The sequence below is a fragment of the Nerophis lumbriciformis genome, linkage group LG11 (assembly GCF_033978685.3).
Source record: "Nerophis lumbriciformis linkage group LG11, RoL_Nlum_v2.1, whole genome shotgun sequence".
In the NCBI taxonomy this organism is placed as follows: domain Eukaryota; kingdom Metazoa; phylum Chordata; class Actinopteri; order Syngnathiformes; family Syngnathidae; genus Nerophis; species Nerophis lumbriciformis.
In genome coordinates, this window is record NC_084558.2 from 9,479,609 (window position 1) to 9,505,474 (window position 25,866).

Genomic DNA, 25,866 nt, shown 5'->3' on the forward strand with positions numbered 1-25,866 from the left:
ATGTGCTTATTCTGGGAATAATCCCTGTAGATTGCAGCGCTTCTTCACAATTGTCTAAGAGCCAGAAAAAGAACATACTGTAGCACTAGTGTATCGTGAGATACAGTCTGCTGTGCCGTGGGAGAATATGTAATTTTACCTATTTGGGTTAAAAATATTTTTTGCAAACCAGTAGTTATATTCTGCAAATGTGCCGTTGTTGAGTGTCTGTGCTGTCTAGAGCTCGGCAGAGTAACCATGTTATACTCTTCCATATCAGTAGGTGGCAGCAAGTAGCTAATTGCTTTGTAGATGTCGGGAACATGGTTTGTCATGATCACAATATGCAGACGACAGTGTGCAGGTCAAATGGTATCTAATGCTTAAACCAAAAATAAACAAAAGACGAGTGCCGCAAAGAAAAGGCATTGAAGCTTAGGGAAGGCTATGCAGAACGAAACTAAAACTGAACTGGTTGCAAAGTAAACAAAAACAGAATGCTGGACGACGGCAAAGACTTACAGCGTGTGGAGCAGACGGCGTCCACAAAGTACATCCGAACATGACATGACAATCAACAATGTCCCTGCAAAGAAGGATAGCGACAACTTAAATAGCCTTGATACCTACAAAACAGGAAAAGCAACCAAAATAGGAGCGCCAGACAAGAACTAAAACACTACACACAGGAAGACACCAAAAAACTCCAAATAAGTCACGGTCGTGACAGTACTTTTAGACAAGAGCTATAGTGATGCATGCTTGGTTGTGGTTTGAATTCATATCCAATACTTGTGAGAACGACTTTTTATTGTCAATATCGGCTACTGAGTTTCATTTTTTTATATTTTCTGCTGGTGGTGTGCCTCCGCATTTTTTCAATGAATAAAATGTGCCTTGGCTCAGAAAAGGTTGAAAAACACTGCTGTAGCAGCATGCTATACAGTACTATATTTTCTGGTTGTCTGGCCAGTATTAAGAAAAAGGGCTAACACTTAGCTGCCTTATACAAGACTGGCCTGTGAGCATTGCAGTGTAAAAGCAATCATTATTATGGCTGTATTTAATTAAGGTAACGTATAGAGTAGGAGTGCTTTGCTGTCATGATTGTTTAAATGCGACGTCTTTTAGTACTCTTGTTATTGGTCACAATTGCCTCACATCTGTTGGTATACCCAGCTAATTAATTATGTTATCGCACACTGTAAAAGCCCCTTTTATCTGCGTTTTTTAGAGTGTAGCATATTAGTGCTTTAGTGAGCTGAGATTGTACGTATTTTGTTCTAAAATGCTTTTTTAGACACGCATGGTGATGACTAGTTCTGCCTCTCCGTTCGTGGGTATAATATTAAAACATTTTTGGGCGGGGTTTGTGTTTTTCTGACTTAAAGGTGCTGCAGCACATCCTGAATCCAGCCTTCCTATGCAGCTTTGAGAAGGGGGAAGGAGAACAGCTGCTTGGCCCACCAAATCCAGAGGGGGACAATCCAGAAAGCATTACTAGCGTCTTCATCACGAAGGTACGCATGCACCCTTACACTCTAATGCATTGTTGTTGTTTTTTTCCTCCCCCACTTATCACTCTTGCTCTCCCACCCCTTCCACTCGATGTTCATTACTCAACAACTTTGTCTCTCTGATTTCCTTACCTGATGCATTTTTCTCTCATAACTTGGCTCTTGTCAACAACAAATCCGCCTCTCAACCTCACTCTAACTCTGCACACATTTTCCTAATCACGGCAATTGTTGGACTTCTTAACCTTTCTTCTATCTGTCTTCTATCACTTATTTAATACCGCTAGTTCTGTTTCATTCGTCAGACCAGACTATAATTCTGGTGTAAAGGTCACGATGTGGCCATGTTAAAGGTCAGCATGTGTTTTTATGCTCCGGTAGATTCAATAAGTAACTAACACCTGTCTTATTGGCTGCTAATGGCTTCTCCTATGAATCTTCCCTTTCGGAGTCAAACACAATAATTTTAAAAATTTGGTTGACGATAAAGCTTTTAATACTATCGTGATAATGCACCTTGACACATTTTAACTGTGTCACGCAAATGTGACAGCAACAGGAATAGCGAAACATGCTACTATGGAGCCGAGCCACCCCCCCTTTCCCCGCATGCACCCTCCCTCTCTTTCTCTCCTTGGAATGCTGAACGCGGACAGCACGTCTCCTTTGCTTAAAATAACTTGTCAGAACCTTCTTTTTTTTTCTCCAGTTTTTGTTCTTTATTCCGAGCGTTCCTTCCTTCCTTCCTTCTTCCACCTGTTTTGTGTGTTTTTTTTACCGCAGCGATGGAGTTGCACGACAAGTAATGATTATGATTATATATCATTATGAAACAGGAATTAACAGTATTGACTCAAATATGAAACTTGTTTTTGGAAAAATATTTTTCAAGGAGACAAAAGGAATCTATTTTTTTCTTTAAGTCAGTGGATTGCCTGGTAGGTTGCAATGCAATGACATGAGACACAAGTGAAGACTTAAGCATCCATCTATTACAGTGTAGGTTCAATCAAGTTCCAATACCATTTTTCCCCTAACTCTACTGCTGCATAACAGCTCTGGTAATGGACATTCCCTCATTACATCTTCTTGGTCACACATTAACAAACCCCCCTGTCAATCATGTTGTCTGCACTACGATCAACCTTTTCTGACGGTGTGCATCTTAATTACACATGCTAGCATATTAGCTTGTGTAATACTATTCCTAGCTGCTCAACAGTTGGATGATCTGCTCCATTTGATCATTATTGTTTTAAGATTAGTGTCTTAACTCTCTCTCTGTTATTTGCTGACTTGCCAACATTTGAAGCGGGTCTCTGTCACGGCTGAATCTCTCCAGGCCACTGCTGTGTGTGAGTGACAAGATGAAAAGCTATTGCTTGGTGGCATGTATAAAACTTTAGATCTCAAGTATAGGAAGTATTTTTTTCTGGTCAATGTATTATTGCTGAAATTGTACTGAGCACCCAGCCCTTGCTATGTCACAGTTAATTATATTTACTGTTTTATGGTTATCTTAGGGATGCACTTTTTTTCCCCAAGCCTTTACAGATAACTTCCAGCTTCTAAAGACCACAACTGATAACTTATCTATTGTTTTTTAAAATATAGATTTAACTGTATTTTGTGCATACCTTTTTTTGCCACTGAGTGGGGCACAATTTCTTTAGGAGTGCAGTTGTCTGTCTTCGTAGGCCTTCAAAATACAGTCATAGTGTTTTTGTTGTTTCAGGTGTCTTGTAAGGTTTGATGTGTTGATGCTCAATTATTATTTTTCCCTTCATGCGCAATGTTTGCAGAACATTTGGAGCAAATGGCAAGTGATATGTCTTCCTCTGAAACAGTGTGGACGTCCCACATGATCGACGCAGTGTTTGTTTACAATGAGCTCATGAGAAACTGTTTACAGCACTCTTGCCCAAGATCAGAGTTTTTTGTTTTTTTATCTTATCGGATACATCAGTTAGACGTCATTATTCCTCATGTTAACCCGATAAGTATATGTCCGGGATTTATCGAACACCCCTTGTTATCGAATAATTTGTTCTCTTTATAAATGAGCGTCAACTCTAATTATTTCTGCCAATGCATTTTGTCTGTTCCCCTAAGGGTGATTGAAATAGTGATGGGTATTTTGATAAAAAATGGTAGACTTAATTTAATGAAGCAATTACTATACGAGTCTGAATGTCCGCGCCTGAGATTGGTAGGTTGTGAGTTCAAACCCCGGCCGAGTCATACGAAAGACTATAAAAATGGGGCCCGTTACCTCCCTTCTTGGCACTCAGCATCAAGGGTTGGCATTGGGGGTTAAATCACCAAAATGATTCCCGAGCGTGACCACCGCTGCTGCTCACTGCTCCCCTCACCTCCCAGTGGGTGGAACAAGGGGATGGGTCAAATGCAGAGGGTAATTTCACCACACCTAGTGTGTGTGTGACTATCAGTGGTACTTTAACTTTAACTATTTCCGTTACTCACCCCCACCCAGGTTCTAGATCCAGAGAAACAGGCTGACCTGCTGGACTCTCTCCGGATATGCTTGTTGCAGTTCTCCACTCTGCTGGTAGAGCACGCGCCCCACCACATTCACGACAACAACAAGTCCCGCAACAGCAAGCTGCGGCGCCTCATGACGTTCGCCTGGCCGTGTCTGCTTCCGAAAGCCTGCGTGGACCCTGCATGTAAATACAGCGGACACCTACTGCTGGCGCACATCATTGCCAAGTTTGCTATTCACAAGAAGATTGTCTTGCAGGTGAGACATACGCCAGAGGAGGGAAAATGAAACACGCACTTACCTTTGGACATAGCCCAATTATAACCAACATGTCACAAAATCATATGGGTTTTGAACACATTAAGTTTTTTGGCTTTTTCCCAGCATCCCTACAATAAATGCTGTGGTGGGACTACCTGCTCCTGAGTGATGTGGTTCAGATGGTAGAGCGGCCAACCACAAATTTAGGGGTTCCTGTTTCGAATCCAGCTTTCGTCATCCTAGTCACTGCCGTTGTGTCCTTGGGCAAGACACTTTACCCACTTTGCACCCAGTGCCACCCATACTGGTGTAAATGTAGCTTAAATGTAGTTAATGGGGTTCTCAATGTACCGGTAAAGCACTTTGAGTCACTACAGAAAATGTGCTATATAAATAAAATTCACTTTACTACATGGAGGAAAGTTGGAGGCAGACAAATGTTAACGTAGTGAACATGTATTGCTTTTGTAGGTCTTCCACAGCCTTTTAAAAGCGCACACCATGGAGGCCCGTGCCATTGTTCGCCAGGCTATGGCTATCCTCACGCCAGCTGTGCCCGCTCGCATGGAGGACGGCCACCAGATGCTGACACACTGGACTCGCAAAATCATCGTGGAGGAGGGCCACACTGTACCGCAGCTGGTCCACATACTGCACCTCATAGTGCAGCACTTCAGGGTGAGTCGATGCAAAAGAAATCACCTGCAATTAGAGTAGGTCACCCATCCACTTCCTGCGGCCGTCTCGTCTACAGTCCAGGGTTTGATTGCCAGTGTGTTCATTCATGCTGAGAGTAAGTCAAGTAACAGATTAATTTCTATGTAATGTATACTAATAATAATGATGATGATGAAATGTCTATTTGCACACACATTCACACTGTAAAGCAGTGATGAGATGAATCCAATTCAAGACAATTCAACCAATCCCCGCAAATTGTGCTCAGCCTCACAACTTTGTCCAAAGCCCGCAACTTCCCCGCATAGTTTGGCTACTTAGCGTAATTTTTTTCAATTTAATTTGTCTCTGAGTGGCTCTGAAATGTGAGTGTCAACTGTCTAATTAAAAACATGTTTGTTTCTTGTGTAGATGAAGCCAGATCAGCAACAATATTTAAACTATTTTATGCTCAAACGGCACAATTGTCGTCCTCACGTGGTAACTCAGACCTACTTACTTTTCCTGTTTACGGCGCTGAGATTTCTGGGTAATGTAGTATATTAAATCTACAATATCAACGTTTAGCAACACATTGGCATACTGACTTCCTAGTTGATGTATTTATATATGTATTTAATCTGTATTTATCCAGAGTGAGGAAATTAAGGGTATATTTTAATTTGCAATGCTGATGCGGCATTTACATGACAAGAGATGTTGAAGTGTGACAATAATCTCTCATCATCTCTCATTTACCAACAAAAAATACTACCAACAGTTCACAATTTTATCCGAACGTATGGGGGTAAATGTATTAGTGGTGGGTTTTCTATAATTATTTATTATTATTATTATTAGTTATAATGACCTAAAACAGTACAGTTATTTCACAATAAGCTCTAAGTATTTGCTTTTACTGCCATGTATTGTGTACTTTTAAGTCTTTGTAAAACGAGTGAAACATCTTTACAGTATTTGTTTTCCAATTTTTGTTGCAATCCTGTGCTTTTTGAGTTTAAAGTTCAAGGAACACTTAAAACATGGATAAAAAATTAATGAAATCATTAAAGCTTGTCCAGGGTGTACCCCCCTTTCCGCCCGAGTGCAGCTGGGATCAGCTCCAGCCACTCCATGACCCCAAAAGGGACAAGCGGTACAGGGTAGATGGATGAATTGATTCAATGTTACTGAAAAAATGAAGCCTCAACATATCGCAACTTTTATAGCAACTTCCTGAAAAAAATGCAGCAAATTCAGGCATTTTGGCCGCGACAATCATAAAAAAAAGCCCGAAAAATCCTGGAGGGACAGTTTTTATTAGGGCTGTGAATTCTTGGGACCCACACGATTTGATTCTATTCAATTCTTGGGGGTAACTATTTTATACAAAATCGATTCTCGATTCAAAACAATTCTCGCTTCAAAATGTGTACTTTTTTTATAACATTGGATGCCAGTTCTATGATTAACTACGTTCCTCCATAAAATAAATAAACAGCTCTGTTCAATTTCATTATTACTTAAAGGAAAACTGGTTTTGTTTAATAAAATTCTTCCCAAACATTGAATAAAGTCAAATACAAATAAGGCAACAAGAGAAGTATCGAGCACTTTTCTTTTCTGAAGTAAATCTGTACAGCAAATATTGGCATCTAAATCAACAATGAGATTTACCTGAGTGGCGAGGCAGGACAGATTGAAAAAACAAAAACAAAAGTATTTTTTGTGTTCCCACGCAAGCTTTTCTTCCTGTTACACACACACACAGACACACCAGTGACTTGGCAAGATGCAGCTGTGACACAGACAGCTGTTCGAAAAAAAGTGTCTGAGTTTGGGGAAGGATACACATAATATAGAAATTGTGATGCAAATTTGAAGAAGAATCATAGCGAATATGGGCAGCACGGTGTAACAGGGGTTAGTGTGTGTGCCTCATAATACGAAGGTTCTGGGTTCGATCCTGGGCTCGGGATCTTTCTGTGTGGAGTTTGCATGTTCTCCCCATGACTGCGTGGGTTCCCTCCAGGTACTCCGGCTTCCTCCCACCTCCAAAGACATGCACCTGGGGATAGGTTGATTGGCAACACGAAATTGGCCCTAGTGTGTGAATGTGAGTGCGAATGTTGTCTGTCTATCTGTGTTGGCCCTGCGATGAGGTGCCGACTTGTCCAGGGTGTACCCCGCCTCCCGCTCGAATGCAGCTCCAGCACCCCCCGTGACCCCGTCAGGGACAAGCGGTAGAAAATGGATAGATGGAGGGATTAACAATCATTCCAAATAAGAATTGCGATTAATCTGAAAATCGATATATTTATTTTTTGACACCCTTAGTGTTGATATCACTTTTTAGTGCATCTCAACCAAATACAACAAACTTCAGACATCTGGAGCTTTACTGGAAAATTGAACACTCTTCTTCTGCTCTCGTTGATTATATGGCTGATGCCATTGGAGATCACTTAATGAGCCGAGATGTGTGTAGCTACATGTCAAAATAGACATTTGAGCCCTATTGATGGAGCGTATTGTCAGTGGCTCTGATGGTGGTACTTTGCACCATAGCAGTGCCTGCATGCTGGCAGCCGTTGCCGTAAAGTAGATACTTTCAGACGTTTGACCCATGAACACCAGCAAAGGATCACTGACCTGAATGTTTGCACTCTTAAAATTTGATCGACCCTCTCTTCCTCCGCATTTCATGTTTCTGGCTTCACCAGTTCAGAGAATTAGTTTTTTTTTTGCCACAGAACTGACATTTTCCTTGAATTTCTTCTCTATCTCACTGACAGGTTGCTCTCATTGGGCCAGATGACTAATCTAATGTAATCACATCAGCATAATTGCACTGGGGAGATAATGGCAGACAGATGAGAGACTTTGAGTATGTGTGTGTGTGTGTCTGTGTGTGTGCACATGTGATGGACAGGGCTTAGCCTCTCTGTCATTAAGGGGCGTTGAAGTCCTGCTCCATCGACTATAATTACCCTGAAAGTGAGAAGCTTTAATATTCTTTGTCACTAGCAGCAGCCTCCTGATAGACATCTCATCTCTCGCTCTTTTTGTCTGCGTGCTTGAGAGTCCCAGTTTGCCTTGCGAAGAGGCTAAGTAAGCCTCCAGTGTGAATGCGCAGAGCTAAGTGTGTGTCACGTCCTTGAAACTAAGTGGATACGACTCACAGTGCATCATGTTTATCTCGGCGGCTGTCATCTTTCTAAAATCTGAGCTCATAATGCCACCTGAACATAAAAAGCAAACTTTCTCCTATGTACCTGATATTTATAAGTATATTTGGTGGTCACATAAAAAACTATCTTGCTTACTTTAGCTAGTGATACTATGACTACTGTACGTATTGTATTATTTTTAAAATGTTCCATATATCATGTGGATGTTTCAACAGGTTTACTATCCTGTGCGCCACCACTTGGTGCAGCACATGATCAGCGCAATGCAGCGTCTGGGCTTCACCCCGACTGTGACCATTGAGCAAAGAAAGCTGGCTGTGGACTTGGCAGAGGTGGTCATCAAGTGGGAACTGCAAAGGATTAAAGACCAACAGGTGTGTTAATGCACCTTTTGAAAGGGTGGAATACAGCAGTGTTTTTCAACCTTTTCTGAGCCGAGGCACATTTTTTTCATTGAAAAAATTCCGAGGCACACCACTAGCAGAAAACATTAAAAAATTTAACTCAGCAGCCGATATTGACAGTAAAAAGTCGTTCTCGCAATTGTTGGATATGAATTCAAACCATGACCAAGCATGCGTCACTATAGCTCTTGTCTCAAAGTAGGTGTACTGTCACGACCTGTCACATCACGCCGTGACTTATTTTGAGGTTTTTGGTGTTCTCATGTGTGTAGTGTTTTAGTTCTTGTCTTGCACTCCTATTTTGGTGTTGATTGTCATGTTATGTACGGATGTACTTTGTGGACGCCGTCTGCTCCACACGCTGTAAGTCTTTGCTGTCGTCCAGCATTCTGTTTTTGTTTACTTTGCAGCCAGTTCAGTTTTAATTTAGTTTTGCATAGCCTTCCCTAAGTTTCAATGCCTTTTGTTTATTTTTGGTTTAAGCATTAGATACATTTTTACCTGCACGCTGCCTCCCGCTGTCGTCTGCATATTGTGATCACGACAAGCCATGTTCCCGACCATCTACAAAGCAATTATCTATCTGCTGCCACCTACTGATATGGAAGAGTATTACACGGTTACTCTGCCGAGCTCTAAACCAGCACAGACACTCAACAACGGCACATTTGCGGATTATAATTACTGGTTTGCAAAAAAATTTTTTAACCCAATTAGGTGAAATTACATAATCTCCCACGGCACACCAGACTGTATCTCACGGTACACAGTGGTTGAAAAACACTGGAATACATACCTTCGCTAATACAACTGTACATATTGTAATGTAAACGCTGTAGGTATATCTGGTAGTTTATTTATCCAAACCAAAAGAGGACGGGTAATGCTAAACTTAGCAAAGAAAGTAGAAAGGAAACGTAGCTCTCTATGGTCATTATTAAGAGGGTGCAACTGCAGCAACAGAACCAATGTTGTAATATTGGTAAGGAGCAAACTGCTTGGCCAGCATTAATACCACTGATATGTTCTTTGTAAACAACAGTATTGCAAGTGGAACGCATTGACTTCTCTACAACAGTTTAGTAGAAGCAACACTCTAAAGCGCATGTAGAGGTAGATCAAGCTGCTGGATGACTAAAACAGAAACAACTTCAAATGCAGCTAGTGGATTCTAGTGGAGTTAATAAAAGATGTAGCACAGCTGTTCATGCCAGTGTTTTGTTTTTTTTGTTTTCTAAATAGAGACCCAGGCGATTATTTTCTTTTGTAGACCACATCCCTGCGACTATAGGAGACTCTGTGGTTATTGAAAAAGGCAATAATTGGACAATTGACACTAGTTTGTTCCCGCAGTATGAACTATAAGTACATTTCTATCTGTCTTTGCAGCCTGAGTCCGAGGCAGACATCGGGCCCAGTGGTGAGGGAACCAGTGGCGGCGCTCTGAAAAGGGGACTGTCGACAGACGCAACCACCGCCGGACAAGATGTCAAAAGATTCCGTGCGGCGGCTGGAGCGGCCTCCACTGTGAGCTTATTTACATTCTATTATTTGTTGTTTCCCTCCAAAATTAGCAGCCACTTGAAACTGCTTCACGGTTGCCCTTGAGCTGTATTGTTTCCAAATGATTGCACAGCAGTTTGATCAAACAGCATCTCTTTAAGGCAAGGACTTGCCAACAGGAGGTGACAGCATCGTTTCTGCTGTCTAAATTCATTTTTACCTCGGAATAGAATTGCATCTCACATCTGTTTCATCTCACTCCCACTGTGACAGAATGAGCTATTTTTTTTCTGAACTGTCAAAAATAACTAGTAATTGTTAACTGCTCCGTGGGCAATCTCTGACACAAATCTACATTTTTCCCCCTAGTGTGCAGATGGTGTGCAAACTTCTGGAAATAACTTAGTCACTGTCATGAACTGGAAATTACTCTTACATAAAAAACAACATATACATTTTAAAATGGTCTCGTAATACATATGTCATATATGGAGACCTCCTAACCCAAGGATATTAAACTGAATTGTTTTGGAGGGCCATATTTCCAGACAGTTAAGGACCGGGGGGGCCGAACATTTCCCTTTACCATTAGTTTTATTTTGTGTATTCCAGAGAACCAATGTCCTCTACAGTAAACATTTAATTTTGTCAGAGGTACAGGTGCGTTTTGCTGTTTTCAAGGACCTTTTGCAAAAAAGCAAGTCAAAGATCATCTCTACAACTGTAGTATTTATTTTTATCTTCCGCAAAAATGTGAGTCTCTCAAAAGTTGTTTTAACTAAACTCGAAGGCCATATATAGCCCAAATGGAACCTTGAGGAACATTACTAGTTTAACCAAAGAAGTAGCATCTGAATCTGAAATAAACAAGCAACGGCAAAATTATTAGTTACATAAATCACATTATAAAAAAAACATGTAACTTCCAGAAAGGAGAATGGGTGCCTTGAGGAACACCTCGGTTATGTAAATCACAAGTTTGGACCCCAGTGTTTAATGTTTACTAGCAAGGTTAAAATGACAATGCAAGGATCTGCCAATGTGTTTACAGTGCTCCAAGTTCCTCTATACAACAGGAGCACTGAAGTGTTTTTAGGAATTTGCTGCAAAAATGTTTGTCTCTCAAGTTATGAACTGTACTCGGGGGCCGGTAGGGTGTCATTCCCAGGACAGCTTTTGCCCCCGGGCCACCAGTTCAATACTCCTGTCTTTTAAGCACAACCATTATTACTGTTTGTTTTTAGGTGTTTGGTCGCAGCCAGTCCATGCCGGGAACAGAGACAATGCTCACTAAACCTGTTGACAAACAACACACGGACACTGTGGTCAACTTCCTCATCCGGATTGCATGCCAGGTAACACCTCCAACACACACAGACCTTTTAGTCTGAGTTTCTTCTGTAACCAACATTTTGTATGAATGTTACAAAGGAGATGTAACCTAGTATTGTGATACTCAATTGTACTCGGTCGAAGGAATGTTCAGGAAACATGATCAAGCAGACGTTCACAACACTCTGTAAATGACAGGGTTTCATTGTCAGCATTCAGCCTTGAACTGGCGTGCTGATTGAATAATCGTTTCTATGGTGATATAGTGACCATGGCACTGTCAAATTCTTGTCCCATAAATAAAATGCTGCAAAATAGCAACGGCCCTCTTTCTCGAGTCTCTCCTTGACTTGTGTGATTTCTCTCCTCCCCCTGAACCCATTGTGGGACTCTTTGTCAGTGATGATGATAAGTGTACCAACCTTTCTTTGCCCCCCATCCCCCAGGTGAACGACAGTACCAATGTGGCCGGGTCTCCGGGGGAGCTGCTGTCTCGTCGTTGTGTTAGCCTGATGAAGACGGCCCTCAGGCCTGACATGTGGCCTCGCGCCGAGCTCAAGCTACAGTGGTTTGACAAGCTGCTAATGACGGTGGTGAGATGGCTGCTACTATACTTTCTCAATCATTTAACTGAATGGTGTTAACTTGTTAAAGAGAGTTGATTTGAGAGATTTTTTTTTAATTGCAGACTTACTGGAAGTAGAAAAAATTTCCCACTTTTGAGGTCCGACCTCACAGTGTTGCAGTTGTCTTGAAGATAGTATTTTTCAACAGTTTTGAATAAGTCTCAGAGGTCCAACAGTAGTGTTTTGGAAATGTGTCGGAAATCTAGCGTTAAGACTTTTATTAAGGCCTATTGGAAACATGCCATATTGGCTAATTAGCTATGTTTGTCCACACCTGTCTCTGACATCTAAGAAGCGCTATTGTGCATCCATATTTTACATATACAGTAGACTGTAACTTATTTGCACTTGTCAATCTGTTTGTGGCGGCTGGCGTGTGGCCAGGTGCGGGATGTGAGCGTTGTCTAGGCAGTGTCAATAGGACTTCCTCATATAATATGCACAAATGGCTAAGATGCATGTATTTAAAACAAAAGGTTAAAACAGTTATACTGTACAGTTGAAAACAAATTTGTTTATTAGTAACAAGTTAAAACATATCTTTTTCTTGTTACGTTCTATCGTTTTGCTGTATTATTCAAATGTTGCTGCTTATCTCATAACTAAAATGTAAGTCGGGTTGCTCTTTGCACTCCACTGGTTTATTGTGTGAACGCTTCAAAGCATTCACACATAGTGTTTTCTACACCAAAATTCATCTATTTATTATTATTCCTCTACTTCTTCTTCTCCAGATTTTGGAGCTCTCTACCTTCCACATTTTTCACCCGATTCAAACCATTCCAACTTCAAACTGTTCAGCCTTTATGGGAATCGCGGGCTTTCCCTTAACAAATTCCAAAAATTCCCAGATTTCCCAGAATTCTAGATTGTCCGGGACATTTTTCCCATTCAAAATGATTTGGCCATTTTTCAAACTTCCATCATTTCCAAATGTTTCCTATTCAAACCATTTCACCTTCAACACATTCCGCCATTCTGGAAATTCAAACTATAATTTTTCCAAGTTTAAAAAAATTCCAGAATTTTCCAGAATACCTAGTTTTCCAAAGCTCTATTTTCACCCTTTTTTCTGGCAACTACTCCCCCCACATTTTTTAACCAACTTCAACCGTTCATAGTCAAAACATTCCTCTTAATCAGGACAAAAAACTAAGTTGTTTTTTGAACTGTAAAAATTCCCGGTCCTTCCGAAATTCCAGGAATTCCGTACTACTATTTCTCTATTAAAACTTTTACTACTACAACATTTCTCGATTGATTTGAGAAATTCCAACACTAACCATTCACACTCATTCACAACATTCAACATATTTAGCATTTTCAAAAAAATTCCCTCTTTCCGTGAAATTTCCAAATTTCCATGAAATTCCCATTGAAATGAATGGGACCACAACTCCCACATTTCTTATCCGATTCAAACCATTCCAACTTCAAAATATTCAGCCTGTCCAGGAATTGTGTGCTCTTTTTTTAGTCATTTTGAAGTTCAACTTCAGCTTTGGAGCATTTACACGCAATTCCTTCAGGAATTGCTCATCTAGTTTGCATTTATTATTCTGCCCTCCCTGAAAGTTGCCATTTTGTTTGGCAGATATATAAACAGTCTTTTAAATTACCGTTGAAAAAACTTCCAACTTGTGGGTTGTTAATTGATAGTCTCCACAAAGAAGTTACCGTAAAACTAAGCACACAAAGGGAAGTACATTAATATTCACATGAAATGTACGTACATGTAGAAGTCATGTTATATCGACAATACAGCTTGGTGTAAACTGAAAAAAGCAATGCAACCAACCAGGATAAATGTTGACTCTTATGCCGCTAGCTTAGCGCTAACATGCAATGGATAAGCCCATTAACAGGTTAGCGAAAATTAGCATTGCGATTGTGTTAAACTTGTACAAACTTTTAACAAATTAGATTTACATAAAACAGCAAATATATTTCTATTTACAGGCATATAGTCACCAAACTCTGTGAAAACAAATGTGTGTGTGTGTGTGTGTGTGTGTGTGTGTGTTTGTGCGTGTGCGTGCGCATTCTGTCTGTATTTTAGACACAACAACATTATCATTGAGTGGTACATGAGGATACAAATGTTAGCGACACTTGAGCTGTGTGAGACAAAGATTGCAGATGACTGACAGGAGGGTTTACTCCGTTCATTTAATTTTTTTTTTTAAATGTTTTTAATCCGTATTTTCCGCACTATTAGCCGCACCTAAAAACCACAAATTTACTCAGAAGCTGACAGTGCGGCTTTTAACCCGGTGCGCTTTATATATGGATTAATATTACGATTCATTTTCATAAAGTTTCGATCTCGCAACTTCGGTAAACAGCCGCCATCTTTTTTCCCGGTAGAACAGGAAGCGCTTCTTCTTCTACGCAAGCAACCGCCAAGGTAAGCACCCGCCCCCATAGAACAGGAAGCGCTTCTTCTTCTACTGTAAGCAACCACCCGCCCGCGTAGAAGAAGAAAAAGCGCGCGGATATACCGTACGTTTCATTTCCTTTGTGTGTTTACATCTGTAAAGACCACAAAATGGCTCCTACTAAGCGTCAGGGATCCGGTTCATGAAAAGACGCAATCTCTCCATCCGCACACGGATTACTATTTCACAGCAACTGATATTCCTGTGAACCGCACTGTGGATACAACGGGAGCACGTACGGTGAATATTCGCACCACAGGGAATGAGAAGTCATCCTTCACTGTGGTTCTAGCTTGCCATGCTAATGGCCAGAAACTTCCACCCATGGTGATATTCAAAAGGAAGACCTTGCCAAAAGAGACCTTTCCAGCCGGCGTCATCATAAAAGCTAACTCGAAGGGATGGATGAAGAAAAGATGAGCGAGTGGTTAAGGTAAGTTTAAGTTTACGCGAAGAGGCCGGGTGGCTTTTTTCACGCAGCTCTGTCCATGTTGATATACGTATGTTTGTGATTGCACATTTGCGTACATTTTGGGAGTGAACAGAGTTGTTAGAACGCTGGTTTTTAATATATTATTAAAGTTTGACTGACCTATCTGACTGTTTTTTTGACATTCCTTTAGCGCAGTTAGATGCGGCTTACAACACCGGGCGGCTTATAGGTGGACAAAGTTTTGAAATATGCCGTTCATTGAAGGCGCGGCTTTTAACCCAGGGCGCCTTATGGTGCGGAAAATACGTTTTTTTTTTTTTTTTCACGTTCATTTAATTCTGAATAAACGCATTCAGACTCTGAGAGCGATAGTGAAGGCTCTTGCTCCCTGCTTGGAAGTGACAGATGAACAAAACAAACACACACGGACATAGCAGCTTATTGATGCCAGCAAAGTTATCAATTTCAGTTTTATTTATCGTTCAATTAATTGATTTATTGACTATCAGCCTAGGTCTATGCCCACACTAGATGCATTCTCATCTAGTAAGAGGAAGGTCAGAGGTGGTAACACGACCGTGAAAAAGGGGGTGCGAGGGAGTTTGTTTATGATGTCAAAACTTTGGGGGGGAAAAACAACCATTTGAGTGCTTCCTCTCTCAAATGTGGATGGAGATGATAAACAGGCTCTAGGGACACACATCATTGTTCTAACATCATTAAGAAGTTTTTGCATAATGTCGGACTATTTCAATTCAATCCAATCCACTTTATTTATATAGCACATTTAAACAACAAAATGTTTTCAAAGTGCTGCACAACAATATTAAAAACAATATTCAAATATTATCCTTAGCTCCACCAATGACTGAATAAAAACACAAAAAATAAATACATATAAAACCAATATAAAAAACAATGTAAAATAAATATGATTAAAAACGATTTTAAATATTTGAATATTTTAATCAACTGAAATATATTTGCGTAAATCGGATGGTGGAAACCTGTGGATTACCTTTTAAGGACAATTAAAACTAAGCAGTGCCCTTTCATTCAGTTATTTTCAGTTGGCCAAAAATATTCATTACCCCTGGAAGTTACTTCCTAAAGGACTGCAAAAGTTTCCTTGTCACAACTTAGGTAGGCCGTGTCTTACGCAAATGCCTGAGCCCTTTGTCTGTTATCGGTTTTACACCAAGTGAGGCGCCAACTGCCATAATGACAAAATAATGACAGTGGCAAGATAACAAGAGTCAGTCCCGGTTGGCCTGTGACTTCTTTTTCAACTCCCCTCCCGCTTCATCTCCTCTCTGTCCTTGCCCGTGTGCCTCTGCATCTTTTCGTACCCTTTTCCCCCTCCCCAACCCTCCCGGTCCCTCGCCACAACCTTCTCCTGTCATCTTTCCGGCCTCTGTTTTCACTTTGTCTCCCTTATCTGTTGCTAGCCTCAGTCTCTGTTCATCTCTCTGGTCAGATTGGCAGCCACAGACAAGACAAGGTTATCACCATACTCCAGACGTCGTCCCATATTTCCTTTGTACTCTTGTGGGGATCATTTCAACAGCTGTATATTTCTCTAAGTCTACACTGATTTCATGGGGATGGTGTGACAAACAAGCCTCTGTGTAGGTCGGATCAAGATAATACACAGGTTTTTTCCTCCCTTGGGGAATATGCACTACATGTCCAGCAGGTTAATGAGCAATGTCCTCCTGTAGATTATCTCATTTTGTTGGCATGGCAGTAAATGTAGGCCAAGAAGGCTAATGTGAGACAATCACATTCTTGCATCCATCCATTTATATTCCCTGTGAATGTTTAAACAGATAAGGTTTTTATTAACGTGTTGCATTATCGGTACAACACATATATAGGCCAAAATCCTTATCGCTGAGGTCACATTGTTCATTAGTCAAGATTAGTGCCACCACTGCCACAGATCGATCTTGGATTCTCTTGGCTTTGTCATCGTTGACTATGTTTACACAGCAGGCCTAAATTGCCCAAATCAGATTTTTTTTGTAATCAGATTTATTCCAGCTGACTCTTTTCGCTGCAAGTAAAATGTGATTTTTATCAGACTCTAGTGTAAACGCGCACAGGCCCAAATGTGCCCCAATGTGGCCTCGACGTCACTTGCATGCGGACTTTGATAAAGTGAAAACAACGGAAGTTGACCAGGAAGAAGTCGCTACTACTGCAAAATAAAATAAAAGTAGCAACACTTTAAAAATGAGTGTGCTTTTTTTAACGTGAAAATAAATTCAAGTAGTATAATGTATGAATGGATCTATATAGTGTAATATATTTGGGAGGGTTCTAATCTTTTAATGGCTGTTAAGTAGAGGAGACACGGACATGATCTACGTGAGCTTTATTTTTCAACTCACATGTAGGCAAATGCGCCACATTGTCAATTACCGTCCTTCAACAATCGCTATTTCTTCGGAATCAAAATATATATTCAGATTCAGCCTAATATTTGTGCCTTATTTGCAAGTGATGCACCGAAAATTCGGTCGTGTTACATAGACTTTGTTAACCGAAACCGGATGTTGTGATGAAATATCCACTTCCGCTGACGATTGCGTCTTTCCCCGTGCACACGAATGACGTAGCTCACCCAAAGCTTACGAAAAAGTCACATTCAGGTCGCATTGCATTCAGACTGAAATCACATTTGAAAAGATCCGATTCGGAACTGTACCTTCATTACCATTCAAACCAACTTAGGCATTTATGCAGGCCATCGATCTATCTTTGGTTTAGCAGAAGTCAGAGTAGCTTGTTTCTTTCGTGGGAGCAATACCTTGTGTGCAGAGTATTGATATTGGAGTTGTCTTGTTTTTATTAATAAAAGGTTAATTAGTGATACTCTGTGGATAAAAAACAAGAGATTAGCCTTTTTAGCCTCCTTGTTGTGGCTCTCTTGTGAGCATTTTTAAAAAGAGTTCTATAATTTCCCACAGTTTGTAAAGTTTTGAATGTGCGTGCAGCATTAGGGCACGATTTTAAGAAAAAAAAACCTAACTGCAATTTTCTCTCAAATTGCGGATTTAGTTTGCGATTTTTATATTTTATACTTAAAATGCATACAACCGCGAAATAATGAGTGAAGGAAGACATGTTACTTTTAGACTTTCAATGAACATATTCTTGTTTGAAAGTGCCACATATTAGAACAATATGCAATAATTTACTTTGAAAATAATTTGGCTTTATGCATGCAGACAGACAGATCTTTTGACTACATCATGCTCTTAAACTAAAGAAATAACTGATAAAAATAATACAGGGATTATAATGTAATGTAATCATAATACATACAGGCATGTGAAATGTCCGCGAAAACACGGAAATCTGCGTTTTACTTTTTTTTTTTTAAATTTTTAATGAAATATAAAAAAATACGATGTAAACAAAATTTGTTGAGTGCTCGCCTCAGCCACAGGCACTCGCTGTTCCTCATGCCTAAACACTGCACTGAGTTGCAGGGCAGGGAGACGATCAGGAGCACCGAAACAAGCTTGTTAGTTGGCATCATCGAGCTAGTTTATTTGTCGCCTGCGGTCGCGCTCCGTGCCACAACGTTGACGGCTTTCTACTTTGTGCTAATCATATTTGGATTATTACAATCCATCCATCAATTTTCTACCGCTTGTCCCTTTTGGGGTCGCGGGGGGTGCTGGAGCCTATCTCAGCTGCATTCGAACGGAAGGCGGTGTACACCCTGGACAAGTCGCCCATCCGAACACTGTTAATTCTGAACCAGTTGTAGTTCTAGAGTATTTTAGTAGCCAGCGATAAGGTATATTTTACTAATATGCAAGTAACCATTTAAAAGGATATAAAGTGTTATATCTCATTACTTTAGAATTGTTTACTGTACTGCAATTGGAAGGTAAATAACTAGGTTATTCTAAAGAAATAAACTAACAAAAAAATGGACTCACTTCTGTAAGCAAAAATTTGACCTAAATAAATATTGAACATCTTAAAGTGCATTTTCTCCTAGTTGGAAAAACTAAGTCAGCTGTTTACTTTTTGTTTATTGCCATAACGTGATCACAGCATTCTCGCTCGTTTGTCGTTGTTGATGTGTTTATTTCGCCCATCCAATTTTAAGTTGAAATACTACCACAACAGGACATTTGGCTTTGTAATCCTAATTTTTTTTCCATCTAATGTTTGTGAGTCGTAAATAGGGAGGCTGTCTGTATGTGCTTCCTGTGTGTGTAAATCTGGTGCCCCGCTCTCAGCCCGCCGTGGCAAAGATGGTAAATTACAGAAAAGAGGGCTCCCTGTGTTCCGTTAATTCTACTGTTAAATACACGTGCTTAGGTGCTGAGAACGAGGCACAGAGTGAGACGTCTTTCTCCCTCTTTGAAGCGAGAGACAAACAATCGCAAGGCTTAACAGTTCTGATTTCCAAACATGTCTGTCACTCAAATGCCAGTGACAGTGGAGAAACAAAAACCTCAGCCTCTTGCGCCTATTTATCACACTAATTAAAACCTCGATGTCGATTAATCATGCAGCCCTAGCTTGCATGTGTGTGCGAGCGGGCGATCCTCGCGGTAAGGTAACCATGAATACAACCCAAAAAAGAAAAATCACACAAAAAAGAAAATTATTCTGTAAAGACAAATTATGCATCTGTGTGCTTGATATGTGGCACACATAACAACAAAAAAATGTAATTGAAATAGGACTGCACAATTATGGTAATCACAATGTCATCCAGGTTGATTAAAAAAAAAATCCAAGTCATTTATTTGCTCAAAACCTGCTAACATTTTTAACCTAAATCCCATTGGGGCGTATTTTGAAGTGACAATTGCCAGTGAGCACACCAGTCTCCTCACTCATCTTTACACTGACGTATGTATTGACCTAATCAGTGACCATTAAACAACTCGTGCTGCTTCTTAGGTAAGACGTACAGTTAAAATAGTGAAATGTGCGTATACACGGTCATGATTAATGTAATATTTTTATGGTGATTAATCACATGAGTTAAGTCTATTTTTCACAGCCCTCGACACAACACAAAAATATAGCATTATTTATTGTAATGATTGTACTTACGTACTCATATCCGCATTCCCTGGATTCATACACATGCGCAGATGCAGGGGTGCATGAATTCCAATGGGGAGCACATCTTGCACCCAACGTAAAAGTGTCTCCAGAATCTTTTTAGCACAATGACAAGCTTTTAGCAGTCATTTAGCAACTACAGGGAGACTAGCAAAACTATGTGTTGTGCATGCTTCCGCACCTGTCGCCTTTGTACATGCCAAGGATGTGAAACACGACGACCGGAAAAGTTTGTTAATGCGGGTCGGCGTGGTCACGGAGCTCTGGGCACATACTCAATAGCACCTGAAGTTGGCAGGAGCCGCCTCACAGGGCTTTAAGATGAATGGTTGTTGCTTTTCTGCCGCCGTGACTATGAAAGTGCTTGATTTGATATGCAGAGGAGTATAATCATTTATAATAATTAATATTTTATTGGGGTCCAATAATTTAATCGTGGCCACCAAAATCAAGAATGTGATGAAAATGTGATTAATTGTGCAGTTGTAACAGGTATAATGAAAAATAATTGATCTTTTGATAGCAAAGGTTGCAGACCCCGACACTGGACTATTACAACTTGTTAAATAGAGTTGGTACAGTCATTTGGAGTGTGTCTGTGAATGTCTCATTCATTTATTATATTAGACGAGAGGGTTATGCTTACACTCATGTAATGTTTGGTTATGACCACATCAAAACATTAGAGTTGTGTCTCAATACGTTTGTCCATTTTTATACTATAATTCTTCATACGTTCTCTGTGCTTTCCTGTGTTGTCATTTCAGGAGCAGCCAGCTCAGGCTAACATCTCTAACATCTGCACCGGATTGGAGATTCTCTGCTTCTTGCTGACTGTGCTGCAGCCACCCGCTGTCCTGGCCCACTTCAAACCCCTCCAGAGAGGCATCGCTGCCTGTATGACATGCGGCAACACGAAAGTCTTGCGTGCCGTTCACTCGCTCCTCTCTCGACTTATGAGTATCTTTCCCACTGAACCCAGTAAGCCTCCAGCACGTTCAAACTGAAAATCCTTACTAAGCAAAAACTTTGGTTGGATGTGGAGTTAAGCACTTCTCTCGTCTCATTCCAGGCACGTCCACAGTGGCGTCAAAGTATGAGGAGCTGGAGTGTTTGTATGCTGCTGTGGGCAAGGTCATCTATGAGGGACTTACCAACTATGAAAAAGCCACAAGCAACACCAACCCCACACAGCTCTTTGGTAAGACAGCCTCTCTTCTCACTCTATATATTCTTGTCATACTTGAACTATTCACTTGTGAATTTTTCAGTATTTTTCACCGACAAATTGAAAAGACTTCTCAAGTCACTTAAAGCAATCAAACTAGCGAGTGGGTCGTTAAAATGCAGGCTGATGGCCGCTCTGCTTGGGCTGAACATCTGGAGTCTTTAAATGAAGGCCGCAGTACAGCCGTTTGGGAAAGGTTGTGTATTATTGCTCTCAGTCATTCCTCCCTGTGTGATCATTACGTTTAAACACGCAGATGTCAGAGATTTTATGAAAAAGAATTAAGCATATTTAATCAATAGCTGTTCTATTTTCAATTTTTTTGTCTTGATACAGAGTTCTGTATCTTCTATCTGATAGATATCAATGAGCTGTGTGTCACATTTCAGTCGGTGGTCAATATAGGTCTTTTATATCTAGCTGTCAGAGATGTAGTATTTATGTAATTCATCCATGTGCCTGTGGAGGCTGACAATTTTACCATTTGCTCCAGGGAGCAGTAACATAGGGTGGAGGTCGGACATTACATCATCCTCATCCCCACCTATGTGACATCACGCAACTGTTGTTCGATTCCCATCGGCAATAAAAATCAAGCGGAGGATAAAAACATGCTGTGTCATATTTATTATAATTCCCTCCGCCGTGCTCATTGTTTGTTTTCCAGGAACCCTTATGATTCTCAAGTCGGCCTGCAGTTACAACGCAAGTTACATCGACCGGCTCATCTCGGTGTTTATGCGCTCGCTGCAGAAGATGGTGCGAGAACACCTGAGCCCCCAGCAGGCCAACCCAGGGGTCACTGAGACCAGCACTGGTAATTGTTAATGAATCCAGCATTGCAATCACACACAAAGAATGACCGTATGCAGCCAGGCATGGAGAAAAATGTTTTATGAGGGAATTCGCATCATACCGAGTTCTTCTAAAACACACAAAAAAGAGTTGATTGATGTAGTCACGGTTATGATCCGATTAAAGCCTTTATTTAGTTAACCGAGTATGCTATACTCGCTGGGAGTGTGGTCTACAAAAACAAATAACCTCCAGGGTCAATAATTAGTGCCGTGTCAAACACAGCAAGTTGGAATTAGCAGCTGTGGCTGTAGGGAAACTACTGACATAGTTTTTATAAACCCCACAAGATGGCAATACCTGCATTGAAGTACATTAGTACCTCAACTAACAAGCTCAATTGGTTTTATAACGAAGCTCATAACTCAAAACACTTGTTTCTCAAATCCATTACAGTGTTTTTCAACCACTGTGCCGCGGCACACTAGTGTGCCGGAGATATTGTCTGGTGTGCCGTGGGAAATTATGCAACTTCACCTAATTGGTCCAATATTTTGCAAATCAATAATTATAATCTGCTAATAACGTGTAATTGTCTAGTATCTGTGCTGTGTAGAACTTTGCTGGGTAACCGTGTAATACTCCACATCAGTAGGTGGCAGCAGGTAGTTCATTGCTTTGTAGAAGTCGGAACGCATTGAGGATGGTTTGTCGTGATCCCAATATGCAGAGCACAGCGGGAGACAGCGTGCAGGTAAAAAGGTATGTAACGCTTAAATCAAAAATGAACAAAAGGCAAGTCCCGCTAGAAAAAAGGCACTGATGCATAGGGATGGCTATGTAAAACAAAAGTAAAACTTAACTGGATACAAAGTAAACAAAAACAGAATGCTGGACGACAGCAAAAACTTACAGCGTGTGGAGCAAAGAAGGATAGCGTACGCACAACTTAAATAGTCTTGATTTCGAAAACAAAACAGGTGCGGGCAATAGCACTCAAAGGAAGGCGTGAAGCTGCTATAGGGGAACACCAACAAAACAGGAAAGGTCACCAAAAAAAAGACAGGAACTAAAGCACTACACACAGGAAACAACAAAAAACTCAAAATAAGGCACGACAACCTGGTGGAGTTTCATTTATTTACCTTTTCTGCTGGTGTTGTACCTCCGTATTTTTTTTTTTTTTATGAAACAAATGTGCCTTGGCTCATAAAAGGTTGAAAAACACTGGCCTATTGAAATGAATTGAAATCCCTTTCATTGATGCTTGGCCCCCCAAAACATCACATCAATTTTAGAAGAATACAAACATTTAGATACATATTGTATAAAAAAAATTATACAATCGATTGTAGTACAAACAACTACAGTAGTTTTATGAAGTAATGTTATGATGATATACTGCAGTGGTCCCCAACCACGGGTCCGTGACGCATTTGCTACCGGGCCGCACAGAAACATTAATTAATTTATAAACTACCGCATTCGCTCTGACTTAACTTTCGCCTGTCCCACTAAACACACCAATAAGCTTGTTAATAGTTGTATATTACAACTCCTTTATATTACAACTTCAGCGTTATAGTGAGTTGATTTTTCATGCTCATTTTTTGCTGTTTTTATCTGCCACATGTGGAAAGCCGATCCGTGAAAATAATGCATACATTAAACCGGTCCCAGGTTGGGTAACCCTGAGGTACAATATTTACCTTGTAGAGTGCATTACAGTATCTGAGTGTTCTGTCCCTGTTCTTGTAGTGACAAGCGAGCTGGTCATGCTGAGCCTCGACCTGGTGAAGACGCGACTCTCCGTCATGAGCATGGAGATGAGGAAAAATTTCATTCAGGTCATTCTCACGTCTCTAATAGAGAAGTCGCCGGACCCAAAAATCCTCCGTGCTGTCGTTAAGATCGTAGAGGAATGGGTGAAAAATAATTCGCCGATGGCTGCTAATCAGGTAAGTGAAATGTCTGTGTATACAAATAATAATAACCGATGAAAACAAATGACCCCCTTCGTCCTCCTACCAGATGCCCAATCTCCGTGAGAAGTCCATCTTGTTGGTAAAGATGATGACCTACATAGAGAAGCGTTTCCCCGATGAACTTGAGTTAAACGCCCAGTTCCTGGACCTCGTTAATTACGTCTACAGGTAATTACCTCTATTCATCATTAGCCCAATGGCTGGGCCACTGATGCCTCGCTTCCCTTGCATCTATCTCAGCATGAGGGATGAAGGTCAGGCAGGTTGAAGCAGGAAAAACATTACAACGGAAAATAGAGAATAAAAGAAAACAATGGGCAAGCATAATATTTGAACATGACAATCGGTAGAGTTGGTTGTGTAGAAATGCTTTGAGGAGGTTAGTGGATCATGATAAAGATGTGCCAGAGTCTGTTAAAGGGCGCTTTTAATGTCAATACACCTAACAGGTGGGCGCTATCCTGCAATTCATCAAGCCATGCTTGTCTTTTGGCCAAAACGTGCACGCATTTAATCAGCCAAATGCGCCCTATATCCCTCCATCCCATCTGCTCTTCATGTCAGATTTAAAACGAGTAGTAAAGCCATGATTGACAACCCCACGTAATGATATTGGAATCATAAAGCAGCTGCACCAGAACAATCTGTGATCGAGAAAGGGGAGCCTGTAGAAGCTGCTGTCGTAGACTTGACCGTTTTGTTCCCTTTATCTCACATTCTCTTTCTCTCTGTAGTGTGAATCATACCCAAGGGACCCATTCAATGCGGTAGAATGATGTCCAAATTATGACTTTTTAAAATATAATCAGAGGGTTTAATGCAGCATTTGGAATGACTGCATTTAATGACTGGAATGGAATGTGTAGTCTTAAATCTACTTCAGGCACCTTCGGTCACCAAAAGCATGTAATACCAGATTTATCTTTATTTTCTTGAGACCGCTTGGAGGACGCCTTTCAGATGTGTTGGAGATCAGCATCTACATCAGTGGTGTCAAACATACGGCCCGGGGCACAAATGAGCAGACATTTTTTAATTAAAGAAACTGCTGTTCTAAATGTGTCCACTGAATGTCGCATTAGCAATTATTTGTTTCCCCTGCCTCGAGAACGCGCATGACTTTATGTGCCGTGTTAAGATCGAGGCAACACATTCGTGTTCGAACACTACCGGTACATACTCATCCATCCATCCATCCATTTTCTACCGCTTATTCCCTTCAGTGTCGCGGGGGGCGCTGGAGCTAATCTCAGCTACAATCGGGCGGAAGGCGGGGTTCACCCTGGACAAGTTGCCACCTCATCGCAGGGCCAACACTACGTACTCATGTTGCTTATTAGTGATAGTATACAAAATGTAGAGTGTTACTTTTATTTTGCCTAATCTCTGTGTCATGGCTGCATCTCTCCATGCCACTGGTGTGTGTGACAGGAAAAAAAGAAAGCCCACTGTTGGTTTGCATGTATGTACTGTATACATTTCTAGGACCCGAATAGAGATTTTGGGGAAGAAATGGCGTCTTATTCTAGGGTCGATACAGTATGTAATCTCAGCATTAGGTGTATGAGAGCTGTCATAGTATAGTAGGGGTCCGCATAAGGCATGATCAAGTCAAATCAAATCAAATCAACTTTATTTATAGAGCACATTTAAAATTTACCACAGGGGTAGCCAAAGTGCTGTACAATGAACAGGTTAAAAGATAAAACGAGTACCGAGCAAACACAACACAACACAAACAGAACACGATAAAAAAAAAAAATAATTAAAATAGAATTAATAAAAACATAAAAACATAAAAACAGGATCAGAGCAGGTGTATTATGGGGCGCCATTGCAGGATGGATATCACTCAGTGTTAAAAGCCATGGAATAAAAGTATGTTTTTAAGAGAGATTTAAAAACAGGAAG

At 40.6% G+C, this 25,866-nt stretch overlaps 1 protein-coding gene across 1 annotated transcript in view; it reads left to right on the top strand.

Moving 5' to 3' along the window:
* The window catches only part of trrap (transformation/transcription domain-associated protein), a 160,084-nt gene that overhangs the window by 54,943 nt on the left and 79,275 nt on the right, over positions 1–25,866 (top strand). Inside the window, exons 37-48 of the mRNA XM_061967445.1 lie at positions 1,371–1,499; positions 3,991–4,257; positions 4,732–4,938; positions 8,324–8,482; positions 9,902–10,039; positions 11,260–11,370; positions 11,794–11,940; positions 20,715–20,928; positions 21,020–21,148; positions 21,843–21,992; positions 23,729–23,928; positions 24,002–24,123. Coding sequence (XP_061823429.1) covers positions 1,371–1,499; positions 3,991–4,257; positions 4,732–4,938; positions 8,324–8,482; positions 9,902–10,039; positions 11,260–11,370; positions 11,794–11,940; positions 20,715–20,928; positions 21,020–21,148; positions 21,843–21,992; positions 23,729–23,928; positions 24,002–24,123 — 1,973 coding nt within the window. The remainder of the gene's footprint in view (positions 1–1,370; positions 1,500–3,990; positions 4,258–4,731; positions 4,939–8,323; positions 8,483–9,901; positions 10,040–11,259; positions 11,371–11,793; positions 11,941–20,714; positions 20,929–21,019; positions 21,149–21,842; positions 21,993–23,728; positions 23,929–24,001; positions 24,124–25,866) is intronic.